The 12,913-nt window shown below is 34.4% G+C and overlaps 1 protein-coding gene across 1 annotated transcript; it reads left to right on the plus strand.

Moving 5' to 3' along the window:
- The first annotated feature begins 101 nt into the window (after positions 1-101).
- On the plus strand, positions 102-10,984 carry LOC117315350 (snaclec subunit B-like). Its single transcript, XM_033869501.1, has 6 exons — positions 102-718; positions 6,262-6,349; positions 6,745-6,839; positions 8,368-8,464; positions 8,969-9,173; positions 10,787-10,984. The coding sequence occupies exons 1-6, from the start codon at positions 425-427 to the stop codon at positions 10,806-10,808; spliced, it is 801 nt and encodes a 266-aa protein (XP_033725392.1). The 5' UTR covers positions 102-424; the 3' UTR covers positions 10,809-10,984.
- The last annotated feature ends 1,929 nt before the right edge of the window (positions 10,985-12,913 follow it).

The raw sequence follows: 12,913 nt of genomic DNA on the forward strand, positions 1-12,913 counted from the left end.
GGTAGCTTTACTGCCAAGGCTTATAAAGCGATTGGAAAACCGAGGCCTCCTCACTCGTTACTTTGTTTTCGTTGTAGTGCAGTGATACATAAAGAAATATTGACATCAGTATATCATTAAGGTGTCGCTTCGGATGAATGACTGCAATCTAGAATCCTGGAATATTATAAAAGCAGTTTCTAAGGTCTATCGTTGGTATCATCGGCACCTCGGCCTACACAAATCTGACGGACATTGATCACTGTTATTTGTGGCAAACTTTGATCCGCAATATTAATTCATTTGTAAAGGACAGTTTAACCAGACTAACAGTGAAACGCTTTACTGTTTTAGTTAGCTGAAACCTTATTACTTATACTAGTGTAAACATTTGGATACACTGATTCCTCTACGGAACCTTCACTTGACTAGTGGTAACATCGATATGTTTTTATTGGAAATTGTGCTGCTGGCCCTTCTCCTAGTTCTATTTTCGCAAGGCTTCTTAGAAGTACCATCAAATGACAGGTATCCAATAACTCGTCAGGACTTCCTTCATATTAAATTACCGACTCGCTATCAATGCCTTGAGCTGTGTGTTACATTCAAATTGTGCCGCAGTCTTCACTTCAACCACAAAGATGGTATATGTAGATTGAATTCGGATGACAAAGACCGACAGACCATTTGGAATACGGGATACCGATACTTTTTAATATCGAGGAAAGACATTCCCGAGGTACGGTTTTGTATTAAATTGTATTGTATTAAATTGTATTGTATTACATTGTATTGTATTACATTGTATTGTATTACCTTGTATTGTATTACGTTGTATTGTATCGCATTACCTTGTATTGTATTACATTGTATTGTATTACATTGTATTGTATTACATTGTTTTACATTGTATTATATTGTATTGCATCGCATTGTGTTGTATTAGGTTACGACCCATCGACATTTTGAGTGATCTATTTCTAACGAAAATAATTTAAGAAGGATATACTCGTGAAACTCTACCAGATGTGTTACGATATCAACTGGTTCACAATGTGTTATATTGTAGTTCTATTACCGGTAAACAATATAATTATCGCGATGTTAACTGGTTCACAATGTGTTATATTGTAGTTCTATTACAGATAAGCAAGCAAATAAAAACGATGATGAAATTGTATCGAATTTTGTTACTTTCAAGCGATTGAGCCTATATCAATTTAGATAAAAATCTACGCAAGATATTGTTGTATCTAATGTATATATATATATATATATATTTTTAGATATTGCGCGTTTCCGTTTTAGCCGTATAACGCTTTCTGTAATTCCCGGATCTGTTGTATATCTAATATCATGTTAAGGTTACTCTACCTTCTGTTGTTTTTACTCAACAGACACCTGTATTTAAACCATGTCTCTTAACGCATGGCTAAAACACTGATGCGTTGTATTAAGAGGCAAAATGCCAAGAGGCTCTCGACTTGGAGAATATTTATCAACATTTATTAACTTAGTATGTTTTCTGACATGCACAAAAAGGTTCATAATAAACCAGATCGGCTTTTAAAGTAAAGTGAGTCCAAAGCTCATGGTGATCATATTGCAATGGTATTTTGTCAGTCGCTGTTAACTTACCCTACAGCGTCCGTCGTCTGCAATGTTGTTTTTTTTTGTGTTTTTTGTGGTTTTTTTTTTACATTTTGATTTTGTCCTCAATAACTACAGGGCAAGGTTTGACCAAACTTGACATCGAACATCATTAGGCCGTGTGATCTGAATTGATTAAATTTGTGGGACTGCGCCCAAAAGGCCTGAGGGGTGCGCCAAATAGGTCAAAAAGGATGTCAGCTTGAAAAATATTCTCTACTTCTACAAGAAGCAGAGAGTAATAGCATTTTTAATTGTGATCGATTTTCCCTCTTTGATTTATGAAATGTATGGCCCTGGGGTCAAGGAGTCAAGTGACTGTGTCATTATTTTATATTTATGTTATTTATGTGTTTTTTAATCTTCCTGTTTTTTCTTGACATTTCCCTTGATCCGTCACTTTTCTGACATACTACTTATCGTAGTAAAACTTTTAAAATGACGCCAGGTGGTGTGATTAATGATCAGACATCGAAAACAAACCATACCGCGATATCATAGGAAATGTGTATACTGCCGCAGACACACAGAAGGACATCCCACCCGGTCATTTTATACTGACTACGGACGAAAAAAAATCGTTCAACTCCGCGATTCTGCGCGATAAGCAGGAGCAGGAACTATTATTTTCATAGAATGTGGTATGCCTCGGCCAGGGGACACAACCACAAGCCTTCCTCACAGGGGTGCACGCTCAACTAAAGGCCAAAAGTGAGGCAGTGTAAAGTGGGACATTAAGGGAAAAACATGATTAGAAAGAAAGAGAAAAGATAAGATCCTCCCAAATGTAGTTGCCTCTTATGATCATTGAATGGGAGCAGCAGGTACAACTCTTACGCCCTACCTGGAATACACTCAAACCTCCCTAACCCCACACACTAGCCCCACTTATGCATCTATTATACCTTAGAGGTCGCTCTTTTTGTCTTTCTAAGTGCTATTATACAGTATAGTTACATTACAGATAATATATATCTCTTACATATTAATCATTTTTTAATTAACTCTCAATACACATTGAGTTCAGCACCCAATGTTCCAGGTCTGCGTTTCATTATGTATTATTTTGTATATGAGTTTAATCCTATTTGTTTTAATTATAGTGTCTAGATCAGTCATATTTAATCCACATTGTCTCTTTTCTAAGTAGACCGTTTCTCTAGCCACCTTATTTATTTTACATCCCCAAAGGAATTCATATATCAATCTGTTTATTCTTTGCTTATATTCTTCAGGTATGGAATTTTGTGCCAGTTCATAAGTTAGCTGAGAACATAGCAAAGACTTAATTATCAGAATTTTTCCTTCCAATGTCAAATTTCTTATTTTTCATGTGTTGATGATATTTTCATTTTTTTTTCTATTTTCCTATCCCATAATATTTTTTGTCGATCTTATACCCATGGTATATTCCCAATACCTTAATATTGTCAGTGACCCATGATATATCTTTGTTTCCAGCTGCCTATATACAAGCCTTTTGTTTTATCTTTATTTTCCTGTGCACCTGATGCCTTTTCATATCTTAGTATTTTAAATAATACAGGTAATGATTTTTCTTCACCTAGAAACAGTTGAGAATCATTTGCAAACATGCTTATTTTTGTTTGAATTTTTCAATCATTTACTTCTGAATATCTAAACCTATAACTTCTTTGTCTTTCCTTATGGAGCACGCTAGGGCCTCTGCCTGAATTATGTATAAAATTGGTGCCAATGGCAACCCTTGTTTTACTGAACGTGATATATTGAAGAAGTTTGACATATGTCTATTTTATTAGGATGCAACTTTTTGCATATCTATAGGTCATGTTGATATACTCTATGAATGTTTTACCGAAGTTAAGCTAGTCTCTAACCAACCCCATTCTACTCTATCAAATGCTTTCTGTTGGTCTAAAAATACTATTATTTCTCCTTTATTTTCAATATCTGTATATTCAATTATGTCAGACAGTAATCTTACGGACTCCTCAATATTTCTCCCTTATTGAAGCCCATTTGGTCACTATGAATGATATTAGGTAAAATAGGTTTGATTCTTTCTGCTTTTACCCTTGCTATGATCTTATAGTCTGTATTCAAAAGAGTAATTGGTCTCTAGTTAGCAATATCTTCCCTTTACCCTTGCTTGTACATTAGCGTTACGGCACTTTTATACTGAGATGATGATGATAATTCCCTATCACTAAATATTTCTTTAATTACCCGTGTAAATTCCTTTTATTATTACATGCCAATACATTTCATAAAATTCTGAAATAATACCATCACATCAAGGGGATTTATTATTTTTCAGAGTTTTGATGACTTTTTGAATTTCCTTTTTAGTTGGAATGTTATCACAATTATCCTTTTCTTAATCTGTTAATCTGGTTTCTATGTTTGATAAAAAAAGCCTTCAGCCTCTTGTTCATTCCAACCCTCTGATGTAAAAGGTTTTGATAAAATTTTACTTGTTCTTTTAAAATGGTGTCTATATCTGAACTGTACTGTCCATTTTCACATTTTATTGAGGTCCATTGTTTGTTCCTTGCTCTTGATTTTTCTAAATTAAAAAAAAAAGATTTCTCACCTTCCTCATTCCATTGCACCCTTGATCTTACCCTTGCCGCTTCTGAAATATTGTTATAGTAGGTTTGTATTTCTGTTGTAATTTGTAAATTTTCGGTTTCGCTATAGACTAGACCCATGTCTTTTTTGTTGCAGTTCTTTTAATTTTGTTTCTATTGTTTTTATATGTTCTTTTGGTTTATTGATTATCTGCATGTTATACATATCTGTTGTATCTTTATTTTTGTTAGTTCCCACCATTTCTTTATACCATACCCTTTAATTAATTTTTTCCAATTGTTCCATTTGAAACATGTGTTTAAAACATTATGATTTGATTGTTTCCAAATTCATTTTCCAGTAACCTTTTCCCCTTTCAATTTCATCTAAATTCAGAATAATAACAGGTGACCTATAGTGAACATTGCTTGAAAAGGGACACAACTCCATACTCAAATTAGTTACCATATGCATGTAATCAATCGATTTGCTTGTTAACAATTCTATTCTAGATTATTTCCTCCCCCTTTTGAATGTAAAAGATTTTAAACCAGGGTGTCCCCGTCGCCAAATGTCTCCAATTAACAGATCAGTTATTAGTTGTTTAAGATCATTTTGCCATGTTTCAGAATGTGATGTGCTATTGTTCCTATCCATTTCAAAGTCTCCTGCTATTATATGTTTCGAATCATTTTCACTTAAATCCTGAAGTTTTCGCTTCATAAACTTGAAGAAAAGTGCTCTATCATTATCTTCATTTGGTGTATATATATTAGTTAACCATAAAATACTTGTTTCTATTTCTAATTTTTAAAATATGTATCTTCCATCTGTGTCTTTTATAATATCTAAAACCTTTAGGCCTAAGTCCTTCCTTAAAAATATGGCTACCCCCCTTGACGAAGAGTTTCCATTGGCCCATTTTGTTTTCCCATTCCACTCATTTCCCCAATGTTTTTGTGACTTGCTGTCACAACAGCGTGTTTCTTGCAATAATGCAATATCTACTTTTTTACTTGATAACCAGTGGAAGATGTTTCTTCTCTTTACATAATTATTTAGACCATTAACATTAATAGTACATAATTTCAGATGTATTTTTTTGTTTTGTTTTAATGTTGAGTTTGGATCTTTTTTTTAAAGCAAGTATGCTGTACTCAAACTTAAACGTACTCACGCTTCAACATGCATGTTCATCGTCCTCCCCATTCACTTTACCCTGTTTAGGGATACCCCCTAAAGGGCTCATATAGGCCACACTAATGGTCCTCTTTTTTTGTCACTCTGATTGTTTGAACATGTTCGTGGATCATTCTGGCTAGGATATTTGCACCATGAGGGCTAATATGAATGCCAGTGCTGTCGTTTTGATCATAAGAAGCTTTTAACGGTAATCCTTTCACAACAAATCCCTTTTCTAGTTCCACAAAACTCAGATTAGTTTTAGTACACAAAGTTTTCACAAAACTATTCACTGTTGATTGTATTGTTTATTTTTTCACCTTTCTCTCTTTGGTAAAATGCTGCATATTGATACTTTAGATCTTGGGAACTGGAATTCGATTTTGTCCAGAGCGGTTGTAAAATTGATGTTGATATTGTCAATACTGCTACTGGTATTTCTGGTGATATCATTGGTCCCTAAATGAACCACCACATCCTCAACCTCATCACAGTCTATGTCTGGGTCACAGTCACACATGCGCAAGAGTTCTTCCACTTGACCAACTGTTGCTCCAGATTTAGAAACAATTTTCATGGATGGGTCCAGCTTGTTGCAATTGGAGGCGCCAAGTACAACAGAAGTGATCCCAGATTGGGGTCCAGTTGGAATTGAACTCTGCTGGTGTACATGTGCACACATGTTGGACACTTGTGTGCTCTGTTCATGTAGATGGTTGTGGGATGACCTTGACAAGTTTGAAGGTCACTAATACTTCTACCTGTATTCTGACTACCAGTACTGCAAGTGTCCTGGGCATTCCGTGGTGTTCCTTTGTTATCGACAAAGGTCGCTCTTAAATGACATTAACGTTATTGGAAAATTTCAAAACCAAACCGTTCACTTTTGTTTTGCAGGATATAGGGGGCGCCTGTAGCGGAAACACGTGTGCTATTGATGAGAAATGTGTTCCAGCTGGCTTGGCTTATTTCTGCGTTAAGCATGGTAAAATATAAATTTCTTATTGAATAATAGACTAGTTCGTAACATTTGGGGGCAACGGATTTGTAACGCTTTGTCGCTTGTCCGGCCGTACAGTTATATTTTAAAGCGAGATTGGGATAGTACCTTTGCAATGTAAATAGGTAGATGAAGCAATGTCACAATCAAGCATTTGGGAAGTTGAAAAATAGGAAATTGAAATTATCAGGCTATTCACAGCGCTTAGTACTTCTGGGTAACAGCTAATACAAGGCTTAGTCTCGAGTGAATGTTTTTTTGTCATTCACTACCACTGTGTATAACCGTACACCGGAAATTACTACCATCGAAGCGAAACTACTGGATGGACGCGGTAACGCACACGTAATTATCGTGTTCTCTTTCCATTTTTTCCATAGAATACAGCACCGTAAAATGCCCGCCAGACTGGGGACATCGTGGAGATTTATGTTTTTATCTTTTCTTGGAGAGCAAAACATGGACGGAAGCCAAGGTATTTTCTTTGTTACATAGCTCTTTGTTTTACTTATATAATTGTACATAAAACACATTACCGTATTCATATTCATTAGAATCATTCCTGAAATAATATATTCTAATACTTGATCGTTCTTGATATTTAAAGTTGACAGTACAATAAGCTACAACACCGTCAGGTCAACTAGACCGTCAGGTGTGTGTAAATCAATATCCCTGAGGTTAACGTTTGAAATAAAAAGTATTTAGATGGTAGCAACATCTGTATTATGTGTACTATGAGGGGCATTTGATTTCTGACCGATGGTCAGTTGATCAAATTCGAATCGGTTTTTCTGTAGACCTAAAAACCAAAATGGCTGCCATAGAAATAACTTATGATTGGTCAAAATTTAGACATTGTACGATCTTGATGAAGTTTTGTATGTATTATGGCACTACATGAACAAAGGTGACGTTCATTTCTGGGGAAGAAAACGAAATGGCCACCATTTACTGGCTTCGGATTGTTTGAGCTTTCAATATTGTTCTATCATAATGAAATTTGGTTTGTAGGAACATCGTTGGGCGCTAACACTTTCATAACCTCACTTTCACATTTTGAGGAAATGGCCTCCATTTTGTTTGGTCGAGAGTTTGGTATTTGTTTTTGATGAAGATTTGCACATATGGTAATTAGGAGATTGCGACTTTAACTGAATGGGTTTCGTTGCCAAAGCAGCCACAATTAGGCTTCATATTGGTCGAAACTCAGATATTGTTCGCTTTCGGTAAACAGTGGGGTATTAGGGGACTGCCAATGCAACCGCTTGGGTTTCATTGATATTATAATCACACTGAGGCCTCTGATTGGTTTATTTCGAAAAAAATGATGTATATGAGTAAATTCAAATGCAAATTCAACCGCATGAGTTTGATTGTCATAGCAACCACACAGAGGCTTCTAATTTAGAAATTAATTGATGTTGATGGAAATTTGTATATATGTGTAGAATATCAAACACTATAACGATACCAACATTTACGACTGCCTTGGTCTTTGCGGAACATATGTTTCGGCCGTTGTTGCAATACATATTGGTTAATAGGCAGCCATCTTAAATTTGAAAAATGAAAGTTTGTTATCGCGATTTCATGAAAAGTACTGAAGGGATATATCTCTTTGTTTTGTAGGATGCACGTGGTCCAAATCTGTTGAATGTTGGTTATCAAATGATGAATGGGAAGCCATCTCAGATTTGAATTGTTTAAGTTTGCGATCGCTTTTTTCAGAAATGGTGTAATTACATATATTTTAGATCTCAAGTCTAAGATTTCCTTGATAACAATATCCCTCTGGGATCTCTTGCTTTGTCCTCAAATTGAAATTCTGTTATCTTGCCAACATGACGTCTTTTTTTCTCTCGTTTACTGACAGCTTGTACCTATTCTAATGGAGTAGAATGTCCACAAAATTTATATAAGGATTTTTGCAATGTCAGCTTCCAGCTAAAGAAAAACAAAACCATATTGGAAAAAGTGTTTATTAAAAATGTGTTTTACAGGACTACTGCGCCAGCATGGGGGCCGAGCTTTTGAGGCTGAATTGGCAAAATGAAAAGAGTCATCGGGTCTGGATCGCGTTTCAATTAACCAAAAGTCGTAGGTATCTTGGTATGATTCCTGTGGGTTTGTCGGTTTATCCTCGGTCTTCTATATAGGGACAACAAAGCAACCGGCACGGCTATGATCGGTCAGCTGCAAATCTTAAACATATTTCCGTTCTTGTTTAGTTATATGACCACACTCGAAGCCCTATTACTGTTGTGGGTAAAACTGAACACAGATATATTCTGGAGTCAGTGTTATTCTTGGGCACATGATGGTCTTTTTATCCCCCGCTTTCTACGAAACGGGATATCAATTTGGGTTCGTCCGTCTGTCTATCCGTCAGGTCTGTCTTTAATTGTTCAATAACTGGAACAAATGGTAACTTATTTGTAACACGTTCTAACAAGATTAAATGCTTTAAGGGCTGAGCCGAGTTCAATTGCCACTTTTCTCAAATTGATTTATATTATGATGATTAATTACTTACAAGCATTCGACGATCTAAGTTGTTGTTTCTAGAACATGTTAATTTTACTAAACTATCAAATTTTGAAGGCAAGCGTCCAAAAGTTGGGAAGGTCTGGACTGATCTCCAAAACACACCTGACGTGCGAAGGTGGTTGACGATATCGGACTCAGCTACAAACGGGTCAGATTTGTGCTTGGGTTTAAAGTATGAAGAGATGCGTAAGAGGGTGTCACTTAAAAGTTGGGAGGCTGTAAGCTGCAACGAAAAAAATCCCTTTGCTTGTCAGCACTGGTAAGTGTGATGGAATAATAATTGGATATATTGTTAAAACATGAATGGTATATACTATATACGAGATGATACAGTGCTAAACATACCTTAATTTACAATGTTAAAGTATCATTAATTTGTTAACGCCCTCTCAGCACTTAGGTAGCAGTGTACAGTAAAAATGGCAAATTCTGAAAAATATGGCACATGTTTTAGATATGTCAACATTGCCAGTTAACCTTACATATAACCTCTAATAAAGTATATATATTTGAAATCTGTACAACATTTGCAATTTTAATAGAGCTCTGGAGGATAAGTTAACTGATATTTTCTGTGAGTTTTAGAGCTGTGAATACCATGGTAACAGCTTAAAAAATTCTCAAAAATTGCAAAATATTATGATATTTGACCCAAAATGGCACAATTCTCTACACATTTTTTTTTCTGAAACCTATTTTAAAATTAAACATCTCTATCCCAAAGACAGAATTAATCTTGTTTGGACATATGTTGTAAATTAAGTTTTTCCGCTATCTTACCTTTCCTGTGGGCTTCCATTTTTCGCTGTAGGCAAAACTAAATTTCCTGTGTAAACACACGTTCGGAAAATCCGGATATTTAAAATCCGGAACCAATTTATTAATTTTTGTTTTAATAAATGTGAAGCCTGTATGTACTTCTTCATACTGAATATACCAATTATAGTGTACATTAATTTTTTTCATTTTTTATGCATATCATAATACAGGAGTTATTTGCTTAACAAATAAATTGCCCATGGCTAGGCTGTCTTACTGTGGTGTGCTACCTTAGCAGTTCATTAAGGCCAACAAATGGCGAGTAAAATACATATTAAACAAAATAACAGTAAAATGTATATTATATAAAATAAAAGTAAATATATATATCAAACAAAATAACAGTGAAATGTATATTAAACAAAATAACAGTAAAATATATATTAAACAAAATAACAGTAAAATGGATATTAAACAAAATAACAATAAAATATATATTAAACAAAATAACAGTAAAATGTATATTAAACGAAAAAACATAAAAAAGAACCAATGATTTGTTTAAAACATTTACATCGATGTGGCTGGATTATATACGTACTGTAAATATTAATGATAGCGTTAATATGCTGAATAGCAATGTTCGGGCTTTAAGGAATTGGTACTAATTAATAAGCTCACGACAACGCCTATGTACAGGTATGTACTTTTTACATAACTGACATTTAGACGATGCTTGATTTAGTTGTAACAGAATTTTTTGTATTACATTTTTATATAAAAGTGATATTTTTCACTAGTGAAGAATATCATATTTTTCACTAGTGAAAAATATCACTTTTGCTGAATTGACCAATCAAATTAATGATTAGAAAATACCAAAATAATTGACCAATCAGAAAGCCCGACATACATGTCAGCACCTAGACAGGGGAAACTACTTTTTTTTGTTCACAAATTATCGCTGTAGTCCTAGTTAGCGGGTTTTAGTTGATAACAAATGTAATAAACAGAATATCTAACAGTGTCTTCAGTAAAACCAAATATATTTCACTCGTGTGGCTAATATTTTGATATTTTTCACTCGTGCTGCATTTATTCTACTCTCTGTAGGTCTCCTGATCACTGGCAGTGAACGTAGAGCGTCATGCATCACCAATGTGAGGACAGTTTGACAGCTAGACGCCGTCCTGTAGGAACCACGGAACCAGATGATTTCCCATAGACGATAATGTTAACGTTTACCACTGTCCTGCTTAAATGGAGTTTTAAACACTGGCCAACTAGCCATAATTTTGAAGAATGTCATCTCGGAAACCTTGAAATAGATTGTTTAAAAATTCTACCAATTTGAACTTTTTTATATGGGGGCCACCATCTTGTAATATTTCAATTTCTACTCAAGTTGGACTCAATGAAACTATCAAACTTAATCTGTTTCATTGGCTCATGAATTTGACCAGATTAACACTTATCAGTGCGTATGAATACATTATTAAAATACTTCCGCGGAACGATTTCACTTTTTCTACATTGTTGTTATAAACATGGATACTTATTAAAATTATTAAATTGATAATGTATTCTTTTATTTTATGAAAGACCAGATATGCTAAATACTTCGATTTTGACAAAATAAAGCTGTTTTTAATCCTAAAATTGCGGACTATTTTACTCGACCGACTAGACATGTACAATCCGGAACTCCGCGGCTTTTCCGCATTTGGATTTGCACATTCTTCGTGCAATTAATATCTAGACCGACTTTTTTATTCGAAAACAAAAACCACAAAAAACAAACCCTTGAAATACTAGATCAGATCAAGATCAAAACACGGGATTTCCAACTAGAAAATGATCGCAGACATGTTCTCATTCTGACGAACACTTTTGTACGTTTTACCTACGTTTTCTCTTCGTTTTCTCTTCGCCTCCCTTCTTTAACCAATCAGTTGACTTTCAACCGTGTCTGTGACCTCGAACTTCGAAGTTCAAGATAAAAGATTTGCTCACCTTTTGTAGCCAATCATTCATGCTTTAGATGTGCTAATTATCACGTCTGTAGGTGTCAGAGTATTGGTAGAAAAATATTTCAAGTGTAATTGTAGGATACTATTTAATTTTGGCAGTAAAATGTATTCCAACGGGGCTTTTTCTGAGATATATTTGATGATTTGACCTTGAAATGCTGCAAAAATCTTCAAAAGAACGTTTTCTTTCATATATGATGAATATAAACCGTTTTAAGAGAATTTGAAATATTCAATCTTATATCATTTGACCTCCGTGACCTTTAACGAAGGTCAAGGTCAATTAAATAGTAATGGAATTTGTAGGCATTTGAACATGCTATCACTGTGTCAAATGTCAAATCTGTGTATGTAAAGATATAGAAGAAGAAAGAAATTAAGTGCGTTTTTGGTAGAAATTTGAATTGTGGCAGGAAAACGAACATTTTTCAAAGTGCAATTTCTTCGTAATTTTTCATCGCACGTCCATAAAACTTGCACAGTTCGTCTTGGTAAATCCTACACTTTGCAGTGCAATTAATAAAAAATTTAAAAAAAATAATAAATTGGAATTTTAAATTTTTGAGCTTGACTTGACCTCGTACTTAGACTTTGACCTTGACATATTTTCTGATAACATGTTGAAGAGAAAAGTTAGTGCCGACCATTGAACTACAGGATGCACTGATTGTGCAAGAAAATAAACTAACAGACAAAGAAATTGATTCAAAAGATATTTTTTTTATTTTATTTTTTTTAGATTATTTGACCTTGAATGAAGTACAAGGTCTATGAAAAATAAGTAGCCACTCTTACATGCTACAGTTTTACTAAATATCTCGGTTGTTGGATATGATGTACTGTAATACGAACGTTTTATTTGTTTGCGTTTTTGCTGGAAAGTGTTCACAGCAAGTGTTAAGAATAATAATAAAAAAAACATAACAAAAACAATAGGGATTTCCATCCGAAATGGAAATCCCTAATAAGGATTGAATCTTGAATTGGTCGATTTCATGGGGTCATGAATTGAGTTTCCCTTGAGAAAATTTCAACATGAACTGCTTAAATTTGTCTCAAGAGCAACTCAATTCATGACCCCATGGAATAGACCAAATCAAAATTAAATCCTCCATTGAATTCAGCACCAAAATCTCACCTAAATTCACATCAAAATACAAACTTAATTAACTCCTCCTGACAAAAACATGTTAGAAAAAAAAAACTTTTT

The sequence above is a fragment of the Pecten maximus genome, chromosome 17 (genome assembly GCF_902652985.1).
Source record: "Pecten maximus chromosome 17, xPecMax1.1, whole genome shotgun sequence".
Taxonomy (NCBI): domain Eukaryota; kingdom Metazoa; phylum Mollusca; class Bivalvia; order Pectinida; family Pectinidae; genus Pecten; species Pecten maximus.